This window comes from Peromyscus eremicus, chromosome 22 (genome assembly GCF_949786415.1).
Source record: "Peromyscus eremicus chromosome 22, PerEre_H2_v1, whole genome shotgun sequence".
NCBI lineage: Eukaryota > Metazoa > Chordata > Mammalia > Rodentia > Cricetidae > Peromyscus > Peromyscus eremicus.
The window spans coordinates 23,796,009-23,816,746 of NC_081437.1; the positions used below are offsets into that span (position 1 = coordinate 23,796,009).

Consider the following 20,738-nt stretch of genomic DNA (forward strand, 5'->3'; position numbering starts at 1 on the left):
AACTTCCACACATTTGAGCAGCATTTAAACCAACGTCCACAGCTGAAACTAGGAGTTTTCAGAACAGCATAAATGTGATCTGTGTGATACAGCCGTCAAGAAAGTGAGAGGGTGGATAACAGTCAAAGTAAGTTCTTACAGGTGACATCAACCCTGACAAACAGGATCATCTCCAGTGAAATCAATTTGCTTCAGTTAAACAATGGGAAGCGTATTATTATAAGGCCAGGTATTACTTACATTCCTGGAGGTTTCACAATTGACTGAAATAGTTGTAAGTTCTAAATGAGTAACTAAAGGTAAAGCTGCCCTTAAGTCAGAAGGGCCACCTTCTCCCACTAATAAAGAAATGACAAGCAGTTCTCTCATACATTCCTATTTTATTAAGGTCAACCAACATGGCATTTATATCTAAAGCATTTCAGTTTTCAGAGATGTTTAGGTTATTTTTTCCGTAGTAAGTTAATATAGGCACATCGGTTTGTATTTTAGAAAAAAAAATAATTATCTCTATGACACAGACAGGAACAAGGGGAATCTGCAAATGTTACAAGATGATTCCAAACCTCAGCTAATCTCTAAGTGACAAGAGAGAACAAGAACTGTATACACATCTGTGATAGTCTGGAACTTGGAGAGCAGCAGCTGTGATTACTGGAAAGCTTGGAACACTGGCAAGGCTTGATCGCAAAGTATTTAAGAGAAGGCCACGAATGTTGTTTTCCTAAGAAGAGCTAGGAACTACAGGTGTCACTTGGTAGTGCATTGAAATGGCATTGCCCAGTGCGAGTGCTGCACAGAAATCAGTCACCTCCTCTAGAGCAATCACTTTGGATAAGCTTCCACTATCATAGCATGACCCTGCAAAAGACAAAAAGTCCAGTCAGAGTCACGAAAGCAATGAAAGGTGGCGAATCAGCCAGTATGGAGGCCAGCAAACAGTGTAAACACCTTTCAACAACTGTGTGATCATGGGAAAGTGATCATTCTGACCCCAATCTCCTCTATACAGTGGAGCTCATGGTGCCTAGTTTAGAAAGATTTTTATAAACGTTAAATCAGACAGAACACCTTATATAGACACACTTGTATTTATATACATGTAACTGACTATGCATATATACACACACAGATACATATATGCACCAGACTCATTCTAATACAGAGTGTGAGTCCTAGTAAACATAATAAATGGTTGCTTTTATTTTAGTTTCTGTGGTCTGGGGATTGATCCCAGGGCCTCAGGCATGCTAAGCAAGCACTCTACCACTAGGCCACATCTTCAACCCAAGCAGGATTTGAAAGGGTAAGTGACTCAGGCAGAGCACAAAGCTCATCTGTTAAGTGAGATGAGATCTGAAAACAGGTGTGAGGATTCTGAAGCCTGGGCTCAGCTCTTCACTATTCTCTGGCTAAGAAGATGAACTGAGCATAGGGTTCAGGGTAGGAAGAAAGAACAATGTCCCTTCTCCAACACTCTGCACAGCTCTGGGTACTAGTTAGGCCCAGGTTTAAGCCTTACATAAACAGTTAGGATTTCCTATCTGATAAACACAGTCATCCTAACAGCTGGACTGCCGTCAAACCAGTACACAGTCCCATGAAATGCCCAGCTTCTAGGTGCAATTCAATTCCCAGTAATATGCATTAAGAAACTCTTATTGGGCTGGAGAGATGGCTCAGAGGTTAAGAGCACTGACTGATCTTCCAGAGGTCCTGAGTTCAATTCCCAGCACCCACATGGTGGCTCACAACCATCTGTAATGAGATCTGGTGCCCTCTTCTATGTACATAATAAATAAATAAATCTTTTTTTTTAAAAAGAAAGAAACTCTTATTTATAAAGTACAAGCTCAATAGTAGGTGAGTTTGAAGTTCTGATACAAGACCTCATCTGGAACTCAGCTTACACATTGGTTCAACACTTTGACAGCGCATAAGCAGACAAACACCGGCAGAGCAGAGGTCAGAAGGGCTGACTCACCTGAGCGCTGTCCAGAGGACTCGGGAGGCTGAGCACTCCCGGCTTTACTTATAATGCACTGTTTTCATGTTTCAACAGGATCAGTGGTTATCAACTAGGAGAAGTGTCTCCCACCCTCTCCCGAGGACATTTGGCAATGTCTGGAGGTATTGCTACCTGCTTCAACTATGTGCCTACATATGGGCCAGGGCAGGATTGGGAAGAATTTGTTGCTATTGGAATCTGGTGGGTGGAGGCTGTGTGAAAACAGCCCACAGCCCACAGAATAACTAACTGGTCCAGAACATTAATTATGCCAAAGATGAAAAAACACTGCTCTAGGGCTGGAGAGGTGGCTTAGTGGTAAGAGCACTGGCTGCTCTTCCAGAGGACTGGAGTTCAATTCCCAGCACCCACAATGGCAGCTCACACCTGTCTGTAACTCCAGTTCCAGGGTTTCTGACACCCTCACACAGACATACATGTAAGCAAAATACCAATAAATATAAAATAAAAATAAGTTATTTTTAAAAAGAAAAAAAAAGTATGGCAGTTTCTCAGAAAATTGGGAATCGATCTACCTCAAGACCCAGCCATACCACTCTTGGGCACATACCCAAGGAATGCTCAATCACACCACAAAGATACATGCTCAGCTATGTTCAAAGCAGCAATATTCACAATAGCCAGAACCTGGAAACAACCTAGATGCCCATCAACTGAAAAATGGATTAAGAAAATGTGGTACAGCTGGGCGGTGGTGGCACATGCATTTAATCCCAGCACTCGGGAGGCAGAGACAGGCAGATCTCTGTGAGTTTGAGGCCAGCCTGGGCTACAGAGTGAGTTCCAGGAAAGGCGGGAGGCAGAGGCAGGTGGATCTCTGTGAGTTTGAGGCCAGCCTGGGCTACAGAGTGAGTTCCAGGAAAGGCGCAGAGCTACACAGAGTATCCCTGTCTCGAAAAACCAAAAAAAAAAAAAAAAAAAAAAAAAAAAAAAAAAAAAAGAAAGAAAGAAAGAAAAAGTGGTACATATATACAATGGAGTACTACTCAGCAGAGAAAAACAATGACAGCATGAAATTTGCAGGCAAATGGATGGAACTAGAAAATATCATCCTGAGTGAGGTAACCCAGACTCAGAAGGACAAACATGGTATGTACTCACTCATAAGTGGATACTAGATATAAAACAAAGGACACTCAGACTGCAACCCACAGATCCAGGGAGGCTACCTAGCAGGGGGGACCCTAGGATGACTGTGGCTTATAATAAGTTTTGGTTTTGCCCAATAACTGGGCAAGCTTTAGTGAAACATTTCACTATTAGGATAAGAATTTATACTGTATCAAGCTGATGAAAGGATATGCTGTCTGTACTTTCAGGAGGGGAGGCTAAAATCTTTTTAGATTATGGATTAGCCTATAGAAAAATGTCTGCCGTAAATCAGTGAAGGGGAAGATGAATAGGAATCTCACTTACACAACTTAAGTAAAACATAGCTCTCTGAAGAGATGAAGATAGGTTTCTTCTGTATCCCAGAATCTAATCAATATTTATATGTATAATTCAGCTATTATTTGGCTTAAAAGGGCTTATTGGGAAATGTTATCATTTTTACTATTTTCTACAGAGAAAATATTTTCCAGTTTCAAATAACCCTGAACTTTTGAATTATAACCTGTTTTTATGTTCAAGCTATCTGTGTATTATTTCTCCTGCAGTTGTACATAAAATGTTTTTACATTAAAAAAGGACAAATACTATAGAATTGTATTACATGAAATATATAGAATATACAAATTCATAGAGACAGAAAGATTAGATGTTATCTCAAGATGGAGAAGAAAGGAATATACAGCAATGATTTCCTAAGTACAGAATCTCTGTTTTGTGTGATGGAAAAGTCCCACAAATGGACTTATCATAAATGTAATAAATCAATACAATTAATGTAATTAATGAATATCATAAATACAGTTATTAAATGAATACTGCAAATGTAATCAATGAATACCACAAATGTAATTAATATCATGAATGTAATTCATGCCATTGAATTGTAAACTTAAAAATGGTTACAATTGCAAATATTATGTTCATTTAAAAAAATAAGGTAGAATATAATCATCATACATTATATGTATATATGAAATTGAAGACAGTGATGTTCTAAAATAAAAAAAAAAGAAAGAAAGAAAAAAACAAACCACTGCTCTAGATCCACAATGGTGAATTTTTGCTCTAATTTCCTAACCATGTTTGTATCACTCTATTGGCTCAATGAAACAAATTAGTAGCAAGTTTAAAACTTCTAAAAGACATTGAACGTTCTTCAATCATCCACAAAATCATCTAATGTTATTTACACTCTGTGCAGTAGAGATAAAGTTGCACCAGAAAGGCAGGGAATCTGCGTGGACTGCATGTGACACACAGTCTCTCCCTCGAGGGAGCAGGCAGAGATAAGAAGCAGGCTCTCGCCTAAATCTGCAATTAGGGGAGTCACACGAATTGTAAAACATTTCTGAGTTAGGGGGCTATCCCCAGTAGAGCACTGTCCAGTATGCGTCGAGCCCTGGGTCCAATACCTAGACCAAAAAGTTTCCGGTCATGAAGCAACAATGTTTCAACTTTTTTGTGGTTGTTTTTTCTAGACAGGGTTTCTCTGTGGATCCTGGCTGTCCTGGAACTCCCTCTAGACTAGGCTGTCCTCGAACTCACAGAGATCCACCTGCCTCTGCCTCTCAGTGCTGGGATTAAAGGCATGTGCTGCCACACCTGGCTCAATTTATAAATAAAATAAATTACCTTTATTTCTTCAAAGTCTCTAGGGAAAAGCTAGCTATAAAGTCTTTGAAATGATTTTATACTTTGAGAGATCAGGTATACTCAGGGTGGTATGCAATAGACAGAATTTTATGTTCTTCTATAGCTTATTTGTCTTGATTAGTAACAGTGTCTAAAATATGTAAGAAAACAAAAACCTGTTCATATCAGAATAGAAAAAAAAGACTACATGGTGGTGCCGGTGGCGGCCTTTAATCACAGTACTCAGGAGGTAGAGGCAGGTAATCTCTGAGTTTGAGTCCAGCCTGGTCAACAAAACAAGTTCCAGGACAGCCAGGACTACACAGAGAAACCCTGTCTTGAAAAACCAATAAAAGGCTATAGTTAATCTTCTTTTTGGATTTTATTCTCAGTGAAATGTTGTAGTATGTAGAATGCTGACTCTATAATGGAGTGAGGGAGACAGGAAAACGTCTATCAAAGCAATACACCCCTGGTTGAACAGCAGCCAAATGTCTAGGACAGTTAACTCCCCTACAGAATAGGATGGTTTTGTTGTGGTGGTGCTGAGGACTGAACCCAGGACGTCATCACTGAGTTAACAGCCACAGAGACTGTTTCCCTTAGAGTTCCCAGATAAAGTGTCCTGATTATTAGGTGAATGAATAAAAGTATATCATTAAAGAAGAAAATACATGGAGATGCTTCTAATGCTAGTGCCTGGCAAAGAGGTTTATAAATAATTTTTTCTATACATTTTTATATTTTACATAGTTTCCACAATGGTCATATATTAATTTTGTAAACAAGAAAAGTAAACATTTTAAAAAAGAAAAAGAGCTTGGATTTAAAGAGCACTTTCCTTTCAATGAAATATCAGAATCAAAATCAATAGTCTCCCCATGTCCCAGAAATAGAGCGTCCTGAACACTTCAAACAAAGCAGTCTTGGGACCCTGCTGTGACAGACATACCTGTCCTCCAGCTGCACAGGCAGCCACTAAACCGTACTGGCCTCCATCCTTCCTCAGTCTGTTGGCGGCTGCCATGACCAACCGACAGCCTGTGGCTCCAAAAGGGTGTCCCAGAGACAGTGATCCGCCCCAGATATTAAACTTCTCCAGCGGAGGTGATCCAACCTGGCTCCCACAAAAACAAAGACCAATTTAAAGGCGAGTTTACTTAAGACAATCAAATCAGGCTCTTCCTAAGAGGAAGCACGCAACCCCAAGGGAAGTAACTAATGCTGACTACCTTACAAATTAGTGCATGCACTCGACTGAGACGGACAGAAGACAACATAAAGGCTTACTCTTTTCACTAGGAAATTCAAGCATATTCTTTATTAGAAACTTACCTTGCTTTTCCTGCCCATGTAGTTTTGTGCAAACCAGTCAGAATCCATGGCTTTAAAGTTAGCCAAAATCTGACCCTAGGAGGGAAAATAATTCAAGTCTTTGTTATCAATGCTTTTCTGGGCTTTATCTAAGACATAGACTTGTGTAACTTTAAGCAAATTTTTACATCAGTTCTCAGTGAGTGCCCTAAAGAAATAATTTAACCCTTCTTAATGAGCCTCTAAGAAACAGCCTCCAAAGGGAAATTTTCAATACCATAAGTGTGACCCAATTCTCTGACCTAGCCCTCCCTTCAAAGTGGTAAAGTTTGAAATACAAAGCCCCATTCCCTACAAGCATGGGCTTCATTTGAGTATACAGTTATACTCATTTCAGGTGTGTCTTATAAACAACTTACTGAGAAGGCTTCATGAAATTCAAAAGCATCAATATCGTTCATGGTTAATCCTGCCTTTTCTAGAACTTTTGGAGTAGCATATGTTGGTCTGAAACAGAAAACAAACAAAAGGTAGAAACCTAAAACTTTCCATTTTAACTTAAGCATTTCTTAGTGTACTCCAAATTGATTCTATACTTATTCCCTGGTTCTACTACACAAATACTAATCAAATGTTGAGGATACAAAAAAGACATACCCTTCATCTTCACTACATTGTAGGACTGGAGAAACAGATAATCGACAGGCAAACAGTAAAGTTAAAACTAAAGAAAAAAGGAAGAGAATTCAAAGAGGCAAAGCAGGGGAAAGGGCTTGGCTAGTCTCAGGGTTATAAAGAAGCCAGTGGAGAAAGGAGAGATAATCAGAGGCATTTATGAAGGATCCACGGGCTAGGGATGAGGCTCAGTATTGGGAGTGCTTGTCTCCATAAGTAGACCTTTGGTTTCAATCCCCCCAAACACATAAACACACAGGCACCACAGAGCGGAGGTGTTGGCAAATTACATAGCACAGTGGATAGTGATATGAAAGAAAATGCTTATTATGCCAATTTAGGGCTTAGCATACTTTCAAACCTGTGTAATTGAATGTGAGCAATTGATCCCTGGGCCCCATATGGTGGAGGGGAGAAAATCAACTACTGTAAACTATACTCCGACCCCCTCCATACACACTAAATAAATGTAATAAAAATTCAAATACTCTTTATTGAAATCCAGAGAGATATACGCTGCTACTTACCCAAGTAAAAGCTGATCTTTTGGATCCTGGGACACATAAATAAAATCCCTAGACAAAAAAACAGAGAGGTTAGCTCCAGTAATAAAGAAGTCACAGGCAATTCACCAGAATATTTACTTACCTCAAATATGCCTTTGGCTTATAACCCATGGCCAGAGCTTTTTCCTCTGACATGATTAGCATCGCAGAAGCGCCATCAGTCTGAAATGGTAACAGAACAATGACGTCATCTGGAGGTCCCCTGGCAGCACCTCCTAAGTCTCTATGTAACAAACTCACTCTACTGTGTCCACCATTAAGTCACAACCAAGCATACACACTCAGCCATTTGAGAAGACAATGGCAGCAGGGACTGTTCATAACGTATCATAATTTATCAAAATACATTGGGAGGGGCAAATTTAGAAATAAAGACCTACAGGTTTTTGTTTCTGGCACAGAAAATAATTTTTTATGAATTAGAACAGTATTTTATTTACTTCAATTATTTATTTTTACATTTTCTGTGCTGTTTCTTAGCTGCACCTGCCCACAGCTTTGAGATTTTATTCTAGAGGGAAAACATTGAGAGAAGACACAGGTGGGCAGGTGACAACATTAAAGCCATGGTTTTAGAACACTCTCAACACATCTCGTAGGTTTTTATCCCAAATAATAATTAAGACGTTACAGGACAAAGAGGTGCTGCTGGGGTTTTGTTTCTTGTTTTTAAAAAGCCTTATGACATTACTTCAAAAAGGAAAGAATGGCCAGGTGGTGGTGCACTCCTTTAATCCCAGCACTCAGGAGGCAGAGGCAGGTGGATCTCTGAGTTCAAAGCCAACTTGGTCTACAGAGTGAGTTCCGGGACAGCCAGGCCAGGGCTACACAGAGAAACCCTGTCTCAAACAAACAAACAAACAAATTAAAAAAAAAGGAAATAAAGAAAAAAAAGAATGTCCTCCACAATTCCAAAGAAAATGAAACCCATACAGTATGCAAAAATCAAAACAAGTTCTGTCACATTTAATTATACATCTTTTTTTAAAACTCTGAAATCGTGAAAAGAGCATGTAGCCACCAGTAGGGTGGCCATAAAGTCTGGGAATACAGGTGTCTATACATAAAAAATGGTTTATGGATACTACATTAATAGTATGTTATATTGTCAAAGGAACATTGAGGGCTGGAGAGAAAGCTCAGTGGTTAAGAGAATTTGTTCTCCCAGAGGATCCAGGTTCGGTTCCCAGTACCTGCACGGTAGCTAAGAACAATCTGTAACTCTAGTTCCAGAATAGCAATGTCTCTTCTGGCCTCTATGGGCACTGCACATACATGGGGCACAGACACACATCAAATTCACTTGCTACCTCTTTTGAGCAGCCTCAGTGGCTAATCTACAGCCACCATAGTGCTTCTCACTACATCACAACTGTCCTTTCCATTTCCAGTGCCTAGCATAAATAAGCAATACAAGTTTGATGAATGGCCAAGTGCACAAAAAGAACAGCTTCTGTATCAGTATAGGGAGAGACCTGAGACCTTAAAACTATTAGTTTAAACATGGTACATGCCTGTAATTCCAGCACTAGGGAGGCTGAGGCAGAAGGACTGTAACTTGGAGGCCAACCTCGGCTACATAAGGAAATCCTATCTCAAAGGATTTGTTGGATTTTCAGACAGGGTCTTGCATTCCTAGGCTGGCTGCACACTCTTGATCCTCCAGCTTCTACATCCTGAATGCTGGGGTTTTGGGTTTGTATCACCATACCCAGTTTGTGTTTGTTTTTTGAAATGATTTTCCTTTAACATTTTCTTTACAGTGAATAGCTCTACTTTAAGCCTCCAATCACACACAAGCAAAGCTGCTGCAGGCTCTTCTACTGAGAACACAGAAAAGCCACTATTAAACACAGTAGCATTGACAATTACCAGGAAAGAAGAGTTTGCAGCTGTCACTGTGCCATAGGGCTTGATGAACGCAGGTTTTAGTTTGGCCATTTGCTCCAGTGAGGAAGGACGGATCCCATTATCTTTGGTAACTGTGTCCTTTCCTATAACAACATGAATTTTTTAACTCTAAGAAACTGCAAGCATTATATATCTTCTCTATAGCAATATGCTTTTAAAATGATAAGGGGGTAGGTGCTAGAAAGATGGCTCAGTCATTAACACTTGTTGTTCTTTCTGAGGATCCAAGTTCAGTATTTAGAATCCATGTTGGGCAACTCGAAACTGCCTATAACTCCAGCTCCAAGGGAACCAATGCCCTCTTCTGGCCTCTAAAGAACTCCCATGCAGGTGCATATATCCACACACAGACACATACACATAACTAGAAACTTAAGAGCAAATGCAATGTAAATACTATTTGTCAACTATGAAGAAAGCCTTTTTATTGCTAGGGATCAACCCTCCCCCCCCCCACCCAGGGCCTTGATTGCTGTACACACTCTCATCTTTAAAAGAAAGCCTTTTATGGTTACCAAGACGTGATCAAATTTTATTTTGTTATCAAGATGTGACCAAATTTTATTTTGTTTCCATTTACTTAGTTTTACACACACACACACACACACACACACACACACACACACACCATGGCAAGCATATTTAGTACTTTGGAGGCTGAGACAGGAAGACCATTGTGAGTTTGAGGACATCATAGCATATTTAGTACTTTGGAGGCTGAGACAGGAAGACCATTGTGAGTTTGAGGACATCATAGGCTACATAGCATGTATCAGGCCAGCCAGGATTACACAGTAAAATCCTTTCTCAAAAACAAACAAACAATCATCCACCATCTTGTTTTCTTAAAACATCCACTCAAATTCAGCTGTTTTACACAGAATTTTAAACAGGCTTGACGGAGGCACTGTGACTCATACCTGTAATTCAAGCACTTGGGAGGTTGAGGCAAGAGAACTGCTACAAACAAGAGGTCAGCTAGAGCTACATAGTAACACCCTACAAAAAAACAAGGCCGGTGAGCTGGCTCAGCAGGTAAAGGACTTGCCACCAAGCCTGATGACCCGAGTCTGATCCCCAAGATCCACGTGGCTGAAGGAGAAAACACACACACACACACACACACACACACACACACACACACACACACACACACCTGGAGTATCTGAAAGGAGGCACTTATAAAAACTTAAAAAAGTTGGGCATGGTAGCACATACACACAATTCTACCTAACCAGGGGCAGAATACCAGGAGTTCAAGGTCAGCAACAGAATATGAGGCTAACCAGGTTTTTTATTAGACCTTGTTTTAAAAAACAACAAAACCTTTTTTAAGTTTACCTGTGTTACAACATAAGCCTAAAGTTGAGTCCATGTTTAAGAATAAAAACTGAGCATTTTAGAAACAATCATTAGACTTATTAAAAAGTAAATTAATCATAGCACTAGGGAGGCAAAAGCAGGCCTTTCTGTGAGCTCAAGCCTAGCCAGGGCCACATAGTAAGACCCTGTCTTTAAAATATGATCACTCAAGGTTTTTAAGTTTAGGATTGAAGAGATGGGTCAGTCATTAAGAGCACTTGCTGCCCTTGTGGAGGATCCAATTTCAGTTCCCAGACCCGACATCAGTGGGCTCACAATCACCTGTAATCTTGGTTCCAGGGGCTCCAATGCCCTCTTATGGCCTGTGTGGACACCTACATGCACATGATGCACATACATACACTAACATATACACATAAAAACATAAAATACAAATATATAAATCCTTTTAAAAAACAGATTTTGATGTTTTTTGGAGCAACTGAAACAATTCAGAACACCTCAATAAGTGTCACCATTTACCTGGTACTTTGAAGGGTACAATATCAGAAAGATGTCCTTCATCCTGTGCCTTCTTGGCCAGACTATGAGAACGCAGTGCATATTCATCCTGTTCCATTCTAGAAACAGCAAAGGCAGCGGCCAGTCGGTCTGCAGAGTGGCCCATGGTCTCATTAGTGGAGAACTCAGCCACTGCGGGGAGCTAGCAAAAGAGACATTGAGAACAGTTACACTCTTCAGAGGTGTTAGAGCATGCATAGGATTGCTCAATGCTATTTAGAAAAGTTGAAATCTATTCATTGGCTGGATCTGGGGACACATGCCTCTAATCCAGGAGGTTGAGGCAGGGGGATTTTGAATTTGAGGCCACTTCAGCAAGACTAGTTCAAAAAAACAAAAACAAAACAAAACACCAAAGAAGCAATGAAAGAAACCAGAAATCTCTTTGTGAGCAAACATATTTCTAAAGAGGGCTAACAGATACATTTTTGGAGACGTTCTCATTATGTAAATCAGGCTGGCCTTGAACTCATACAGATTCACTTGTCTCTGCCTCTGGAGTGCTAGGATTAAAGGTATGTGCTACCATGCCCAGGTTACAAATACAGTTTTTATAACTACTCCCCACCCCCATCTTGACCAAATACACTGCCCTATAATCATGAGACTATATAACTATTAGAATAGGTGTTCTATTTAACTGTAATCTAGCTCAGGATGCTCTGGAAACTCATCTTTATTTACACTAAACTCATAAGTCTTACCTCAGGAGATAGGAAATTCAATCTGAATTTAGAGAGCAAGGACAGGCGCTGGCCCAGAGTCTTGGCTTTGTTGAGGTCAAGCATCATTTTCCTCATTTTTCTTGAATGACGAATAGGGACATCAGACATTAATTCAACACCACCAGCCACTACGATGTCACACTGGCCAGAAGCTATCAGACCAACAGCTACCAGGTACAAAGGATATGTGCATGAACAACTTCGTAGGAATAACAAACCACTGAAATGTAAGCTTCTTGATTAAATGCGCTATAAAAGGGGCAAGTGAGATGGCTCAGCAGGTGAAGGCTCCTGCAGCCAAGCAGAGGACCTCAGCTCCATCCCTAGAGCCCATATGGCTGAAGGAGAGAATCAACTTCCACAAGTTACCCTTTGACCTCTACACATGCATCATGACTTGCATGCATGCAAAATAAACACATGATAGAATCTTTGTAACAGTTATCAGTTTTGTATAACAGTAATCAGTTTTTAACTTTTCTTTTTCTTCTTTTTTTTTTTCTGGATACAGGATCTCATTGTATAGCTTTGGTTGTCCTGGAACTCACTATCTAGACCAGGCTGGCTTCAAACTCACAGAGATCCACCTGCCTCCTTACTGCTGCCACTATGCTTGGCTAGTTTTTAACTTTTCTTCTTTCTATTTTTTTTTTTTTTAAGACAGGGTTTCTCTGTGCAATCTTGGCTGTCCTAGACCCCAATCCATAGGCCAGGCTGGCTTCAAACTCAGAGATCTGACTGCCTCTGCCTCCCAAGTGCTGAGATTACAGGTGTGCAACCCCACTGCTTGGCCTGACATCAACTTCTAAATTAATTGATATTCTTTTAATTTATTTATTTTATTCTGTGTGTATGTGTGTTTTTGCCTGTATATATGTATGTATACCACATTTATGCCCACAGAGGCCAAGAGGGCATTAGATCTGGAATGGAGTTAATAGTTGTGAATTGCCTTGTTGGTGCTGGGAGTCATACCTGCATCCTCTGGAAGAACAGCCAGTACTGAGCCATCTCTCCAGCCCAACTCAAATAATATTCTAAACCTAAACATTTTTCACAGTTTATACGTTCCCAGCCTAAGTTTTTAGAAATGCTTTCCCCCCCACACCCCTGCCCACACAGAGAATATTAATTTCTACTACATGAGGTATCTGACTTCTCAGATCTAGATTTCCCTGTATGGCAACTGGCAACAATATTCTGTTGCTTTAACTGGGAGTCAGTCACATGCTGCTCAGTAGAAAAGTCCCCAACCACTGCCTCTGGCATCATTCCCTGACATCCATGAACTGACCTACCCAATCTGGCCTTGATATTATAATAATAACATTAAGTACTGAGCCTGTCAAGTTTCCTGTCTTTTCATTAAATAGAAGTAGTTATTTAATGCCCCACAATTTTAGAAAGATTGTTAGAAGCTGAAATACCATATAGATTGCCAAGGACATGGGTACAAAGTGAAGAAAAAATTGAAAGCATTTTTGTGTGTATAAATGTGTGCTCTTGTGTTGGGGCACAGATGGGAAGATGTGTATGCATGTGATGTGTATGTGTGTACAGGCCAGAGGTTGGTATCTGATGTCTTCAACTGTGCCCCATCTTGTGGACTGAGACAAGTTCTCTCATTTGAATGGACCTCACCAATTTGGACTGTCCAGCCAGCCAGCCAGCCAGTTTGCTTTGGGGACCCTATCTCTGCTTTCTGAATCCTGGGATCACAAGCAGGCTGCCACACCTACACATTCATGTGGGGGCTAGGGATGTATCCACTCCTGTCCTCACACTTACTCAACAAGTGCTCACAGCTAGGCCATTTTCCCACCCCATGACTTGGACCATCTAGAGCAGGGATTGACAACCATGTTGATGCTTGAGGTTGCGGGACTGTCCTCGTGGGAAAATGTACAATTAGGATAAACTATGCACCTCCTCCCACTTACAGTCCCATTAGCAGCCAGCCCAGGACGAAGGAAGAAGGCAACTGTCCCCACAGGGCAGGAAAACTACTCTGGAAAACCCCCAATTTTCAAAACAACACTTTTATAAAACACAAATGAGGAGCTCTGTGCTAATTGCTTACTTCTCTTAAGATTAATTAAAAGGAGTCAAATCAGCAAGCACCTTTGGATTCCACTTACACATACCTGTAGTCATAGCTTGGTTTGAAGAGATACAAGCCATGGTGACAGTGTGAGCGGGAGTCTTCTCAGAGAAGCCAGCTCCAAGGGCAGCCTTGAGGGAATAGTGAAGGAAAGAAAATACACATGAGTGAAGCTCTGAGCCCTACTCTGTCTGGTGAATTATGAAAAAGGTTTATTTTAATATTTTACAAAGCAATGTTTAAAATAAGATTAAGCCCATTACAAAATGGCTTATTAGTTTTTTCTTCTAGACACTGAAACGTACTGTCTTAAATTCCTGGTAACAAGTTTCTTTTTTCTTTTAAAAATTTTATTACATTTACTTATGTGTACATGTGTAGGCGCATGCACATCAGGGCATACATGTGAAGGACATTGTGGGAATTGGTTTTCTCCTTCCATCATGTGAGTTCAAGGGACTAAACTCGGGTCAGCAGGCTTGACAGCACGTCCCTTGCCAGCTAAGTCATCTTACCATCGCCTCTGTTTGATTTCTTTTCTTTCTGTAGCACTGGGGGTTAAACCTGAAGCCGCACATGCTCAACAAGCTCTCACCGTGAAGATAGACCCCCCTAACCCTCCTTACTTTTTACTTTGAAACAGGATTTCAGAAGATGGCCTTGAATTCACTCTGTAGCCCAGGCAGGCCATGAACTTGTATCTTTCCTACCTCAGCCTCCCCAGTATTTAGGTAAGCAGCCTGGGGGCTACCAAGTCTAACGGCCTGGTAGCTGTTTTCGAGTGTGGTACAAAAGGCTACAGTATTCTTCAACCTCACCTAATAATTAACAATGTTTTCCTTCAAGCCTTCAAGGATATCCTATAACTTTATTTTACTTAAAATTTAATATACAGTGAAAAGAGTGATGAAACCACATCCTTGGGTGGGGATTTTCACGTATCTGATGCTGTGGAATAATCTTCTCTTTTTTTTTTTTTTTTTTTTTTTGGTTTTTCGAGACAGGGTTTCTCTGTGTAGCTTTGCGCCTTTCCTGGATCTCGCTCTGTAGACCAGGCTGGCCTCGAACTCACAAAGATCCACCTGCCTCTGCCTCCCAAGTGCTGGGATTAAAGGCATGTGCCACCACCGCCCGGCGGAATAATCTTCTTGTACACTGTAAATACCTGTCACTCGAATTGGTTTAATAAAACATTGATTGGCCAGTAGCCAGGCAGGACGTATAGGTGGGGTGACCAAACTAAGGATGATGGGAAGGAGAAGTTTGGAGTTACAGAGTCACTGACAAACGCAGAGAAGCAAGATGAGAATGTCATACTGAGAAAAGGTACCAAGTCACATGGCTAAACATAGATAAGAATTATGGGTTAATTTAAGTGTAAGAGCTAGCTAGTAACAAGCCTGAGCTATTGGCTGAGCATTTATAATTCATATTCAGCCTCTGAGTCTGTTATTTGGGACCAGGTGGCTAGGACAGGAAATGTCCATTTATACTCTGAAGCTAAAAGCCTAACCACAGAGCAAAAGCATGGAATGTTTCTACAGAACTGACCATTAAAACCACAACAAAACCTTAACCATTCATAAAGATCCTATTCAGGTCCCCGTCTGCTTTATACTCAGCTCTCTCAGTTAGACATACTACTGACATAAACGCAAAGTAAAACTGGAAAACTTGCCAAATATAAAGATGTTCAACTCAATAAAAGAAACTCTGGAGAACTGCCCGGCTCATAAGCAGAGCTCTGATGAATAAGGTTCAGGCCAGTCCATGACTACAACAGAAACTGTCCAGAACAATAATATAGAAAGTAACTCCAATCAGTGTAGCTTTAGGGGCCCTGAGAAAATTTGAGGGCCTCCTACTTAATCTAGTGAAAAGTGGCCTCTAATTTCATGACTCAGTCAAAGTCAAATATAAAACATGGACATCTATAATTGTTTTACACTGTTTGTTGGGAAAATTTATGTTGCCAAAACATTTTATTTTTGCTAATGTAAGAAATTTAGTAAGTACACTTAGAAAAAAAGTTTTAATACTAAAGTTTTACTTTAGTGGAAAATGTTCCCAACTCCTCCCACCCTTATTATGAAATTACAAGGGATTATTTTTCGTAGTCTTTTTTAGAAAGTATTTAATTATCATCAGAATACAAACTGTATTCCGACATGGATGTTGCAAATTCTAGGTGAAAAAGGCTCTGTGTCTCTTAGCTGATCTCTGCCTTTATATTTATACTGTGCTTGATACTACTTGCCATCTGTAGGAGCAGAAAGCTGCTACTTCTGTGTAACCAGTATGACCTTATTCTGCTGTCTCCAGGCAGGCCTGGTACTAAGTGCCTAAATGACTGTGCTAAAAACTACTTCCTGGTAACTGCAGGTCAACTTCTCAACCTAAACCAGTTGGAAAGGAAATCAGAAGCAGGTGTCAGGGGCAAAAGAAAAGGCTCCACAGTGGGACAAGGGTAAGGGCACTCAGGTTGGAACAGCTTGATCCTCACAAGAGCCACTGTAGCACGTTACCCTTGGCCCCAGCTGACCCAAAGGACTGATGGAGCTTTAAATAGAACTGGTAGCTGGTGACCCTTGTCCCCATACTTCTATTTAAAGATGGACTCACTCTCAAGGCACCAAGGAGAAAGGAAGAACTTAAGTTGAAGGAGAAATACATTGAGGTCTTTCAGCAAAGTGAGGTTTGATAGGGGTACAAGGCCTTTTAGGATTTCATATTAATATTAGCACAGGTCCTAACGAAATGCTTTAGCTCGGTCTAGTTGGATTTTAAGTTCTACTACTTATTTTCACAACTGTCCCATCAACTCTATCTTTCTCTTTAGCCACAAAAATTACCTGGAGAGTCAGGCATGGTGGCTCACAATTTCAATCCCAGCACTCTGGAGGCAGAGGCAGGTAGATCTCTGTAAGCTTGAGGCCAGCCTGGTCTACATTGTAGTTTCAGGCTAGCCAGGACTTCATAAGTGAGACACTGTCTTAAAAAAGGAAATTGTGTGGAGTACAACATGACTGATATTAGTATGAGGTGGGGAAAAACTTCCTCATGTCAATCACAGGTGGGATATGCATACATATGTAACACTTTCAGAAAAACTCATCATGGTTTTGGTTTGAGAAAAGAATAAAAATATAGAGAAAATTCAAACAGATTTAACATTTACTTTTTCAGTCTTATGAAAGTCACTTCATAGTCATGATACAGAAGTTGAAAACATATGGTGAGCAGCTTGATGGCTTTATGCACCCATGAAATTCTTTTTTATAAATTTCATAACATGGTTTTTAATGGGCTAATAATACTTCATCATTCTGTTGGATTATAATTTATTCAATCATTCTACAGTTGAACAAGATAAATAAGTAGCCCTTCCCAAATTCACCCCTGTATTCTATCCCACAAACTTGTTTTTTTTAATAACTCACTGGAACTCTTGTTAGGTCTGTAAAATAATGTGAAGATGCAGAGGAAAAGCAATTCCTCCAGGAGAACAGAAATCTCTTCCTGCTCTCAGTTCTCTTCTGCCCACAACAGCACCCAGCTGGTTACTTCGTGAGCCTGTGCAGAGCTGGGACCTGAGCTCTTGTAATATTTGTAAAAGTGTGACAAAAACAAATGCTTTTGATCTGTACATCTGCCCTTCTATTTTGGCTGACAATAGACGTTATTATCCTCACCACTATAATGGACACCGAAGCACAGACAAGAAATAAGATAAATATGCTTGGAAGCCAACTTTATCCAAATAATTGAAACAAAGCCCAGAAGACCAGTTTGAACTGTTCACTGTCAAATGCCTGTGGGATACTCAGACTAGTTCCAAGGCTGTCATTATCTCCATTGCCCAATAAACACTAGATGGATGTGTGCCAACTAGGGTAAAGGGAAACTTGTATGAAATAGCTACATAAAAAAAACCTGCCTACGTGTCATCTAGTCAAAGGTAGTAAATCATAGGCAAGGCTGCCTCTGACTACAAAAACCAAATTATGAAACTAGCTACAAGATGTTCAAGTTTAATTAAAAGCCATGATGGCTAACAGTACAAAGAGGAACATCAGCCACACACTGCTATATTATTTCTCTAACACAAGACGCAGATAAATTAACATTTTCTAAACCCACTCAAATAATTTATCTGACTTATAGCAAAATGTGAATATATAATAGTACACACCATCTGATTTTTAGTTAAATATACGTTTAGTTAATGGATTTTAAGAGTTTAATGACTTTAAAATGGTAAATTCTAGGTTGGGGACATATCTTAGTGGTAGAACACTTGTCTATCAAGTGAAAAGCCTTGGGTCTGATCTCTAGTGCCACACTTGTGTGCACTAGATATATATATATATATATATGGTTCAGTAGGTCTTGGACTCCATGGCAATCCTCCTGCCTCAGCCTCCCAAGAATAAATTACAAACATCAGCTGCAATGTCCAGCTTTATCAATCTCCTTAAACAATATAAATTTTGCTTTACTTACCTCTCTAGCCACATTGCTTGTTTTTACTTCCTGAATAACTGTACCAAAGATGATATAATCAACAACATCCCTTGGAACATTGGACCGATGCAACAAACCCCTAAAAGCAGAAATCCAAAGAAAAGAAACAGGTCATACATGAAGGTAGTGCCAGAGACCATCACATAAAACACTGCACATTTTTAAACAAGCAAGCCCTGGGTTGGAGTATAGGTCAGAGTGAGAGTGCTTGCCTAGTACATACAAGGCCCTAGGTTTGATCCTCATCACCACAAAAATACAAAGATAAGCCCTTTTCTTTAAAAGGCCAGACACAAACATTTGGCAGCCTATCAAAGAGGAAATGAGTGACAAGTGATGTAAAGTCAATATTTGATGGTCACTTGGTAATGAGACATTAGAAGGAACAATCAGAAGTAACTTTGGGCAAGTTCGGAGTTAGCTCAGTGATAGAATACTTGCCTAGGAAGCACAAGACCCTGGGTTCAGTCCTCAGCTATGGCAGGGGTGGGGAGTAGTGGTGGGATAATTCAGGAAGCTAGTCATGGTAATGCATGTTTTTAATCCCAGAACTCAGGAGGCAGAAGAAGGCAGATCTCTATAAGTCTAAGTCCATTCTGGTCTACAAACGGAGTTATAGGCTAGCCAGGGATACATATCAAGGTCTGGCCTCAATAAACAAACAAACATATAAATAAATAACAAATGAATAACTTGGGACCCCAAAAAGTAGGCTTAGTAGGTAAAGCACTTGGTGCATAATCTGGGATGATCCTAACTTGATAAAGGTAGGAGAGAAGTGACTGCTAAAAAGTTACCCTCTGACCTCTGTGTGCACGTGCCTGTCTGAGCAAGCAAAAAATATACACAAATAATAAACTAAAAATTAAAAAAGATTTTTTAATAACAATAATGTTAGCTAATATCACCAGAAATCAGTACAAGAGGAGAGATAGATATAAAAGATCAAGTATAATTGTAGAAGTGCTAGATTTTAACTATTAATATAATAGCATAATTGAAATAATATACATATATTTTAGTTCTGACCAGGATAACAACAAGCACAGTAACTCTCAAGTAGCAATGAGTACATCATAAATGCAGGCTTGGGAGTTAATTGCCCTTGCCTTGGAACAGGCGTATTGACAACAGGCCTCTGATCCCAGAACTCAAGATGCTGAGGCAAAAGGATTACCATAAGTTTAAGGATAACTGATGATATATAGCAAAAGTCTGTCTGAAAACACACAAAAATAAATACCATTTCCCATTATAAAGATAAGAATTTACAGAGCCACACCAAAAATAGGAACGCAAGTACACATTTGTCAAAACTCAAAAGTGAGTATATAAAATCTGTATGGAGTTAAAGGTGTAGTTCACTGGGTAGAACATTTACCTAGTATTCAAAAGTCCTTTGGATTAACACCCCCATCACTGAAATAAAGAAAAGAAGAGAGGAGAGGGGAGGGGAGGCAGGAGAGGGGCGAGGAGAGGGGAGGGGAGCAGAATAAAGAAGCAGGAGATGGAAGAAAATCATAAAGTTGCAATACAAGAACTCAAAGGAAGACAGGTCCAAGCACAGTTCACGGTGTCAAATGTAGAGCACAGAAAGGCCAAGAAAAGAATGTTGTATTTATGATCATGAAGTCCCCAAAGAGAAACTTCCAAAGTAACCACATAGAGATTTGGGGATGGAAATGATTATTATGTAACTAGGGAGAGTAAACAGTAAACAGAGAAACAATGCTGTGGCAGGAAGACAAGAAAACTGAATGAGTGATAATGAGCACAAATGAACTAGGAAAAGACCTTGGGCTGTGTGGAGACACTAAAGCAAAGCATCATTGGACATTTAGACAGAGAGTGTCTTACGTAGACATAGCCATACATTTTATGACCACACCAAAGTATTCATCCATCTCAATTTCATTTCATTACATCTAATTTAAAATCTTTACTTGATTTGCACATAAACCTTCAAGTTTGGGGCTTTTTAAAATTTTTATCTTATGTATATGAGTATTACCTGTGTATGAATATTATTTGCCTCCATGTATATAAATGAAGCAGGAGGATTGCCATGAATTTGAAGCCAGCTTGGCCTACAAAATGAGTTCCAGGCCAGTCTGAGAATACTATAATAAACACCATCCACATCACCACCAAAATAAATATGTATGTATGTGTATGTGTATATGTATGCATGTATGTATATATATATATATGTGTATATATGTGTGTGTATATATATATATATAGAGAGAGAGAGAGAGAGAGAG

General features: G+C 39.9%; 1 protein-coding gene across 2 annotated transcripts in view; it reads right to left on the reverse strand.

Annotated features, from left to right (window-relative positions):
• Positions 1–360: 360 nt before the first annotated feature.
• Positions 361–20,738, reverse strand: part of Hadhb (hydroxyacyl-CoA dehydrogenase trifunctional multienzyme complex subunit beta) — a 36,800-nt gene continuing 16,422 nt past the window's right edge. For both annotated transcript variants that reach the window (XM_059248657.1, XM_059248658.1), the window contains exons 6-16: positions 18,454–18,553; positions 13,994–14,081; positions 11,829–12,016; positions 11,086–11,266; positions 9,202–9,323; positions 7,412–7,491; positions 7,291–7,338; positions 6,508–6,595; positions 6,110–6,184; positions 5,727–5,891; positions 361–861 (exon numbers count right to left, since the gene is read on the reverse strand). In XM_059248657.1, the coding sequence (XP_059104640.1) occupies positions 826–861; positions 5,727–5,891; positions 6,110–6,184; positions 6,508–6,595; positions 7,291–7,338; positions 7,412–7,491; positions 9,202–9,323; positions 11,086–11,266; positions 11,829–12,016; positions 13,994–14,081; positions 18,454–18,553 (1,171 nt within the window). In that variant the 3' untranslated portion in view covers positions 361–825. The remainder of the gene's footprint in view (positions 862–5,726; positions 5,892–6,109; positions 6,185–6,507; positions 6,596–7,290; positions 7,339–7,411; positions 7,492–9,201; positions 9,324–11,085; positions 11,267–11,828; positions 12,017–13,993; positions 14,082–18,453; positions 18,554–20,738) is intronic.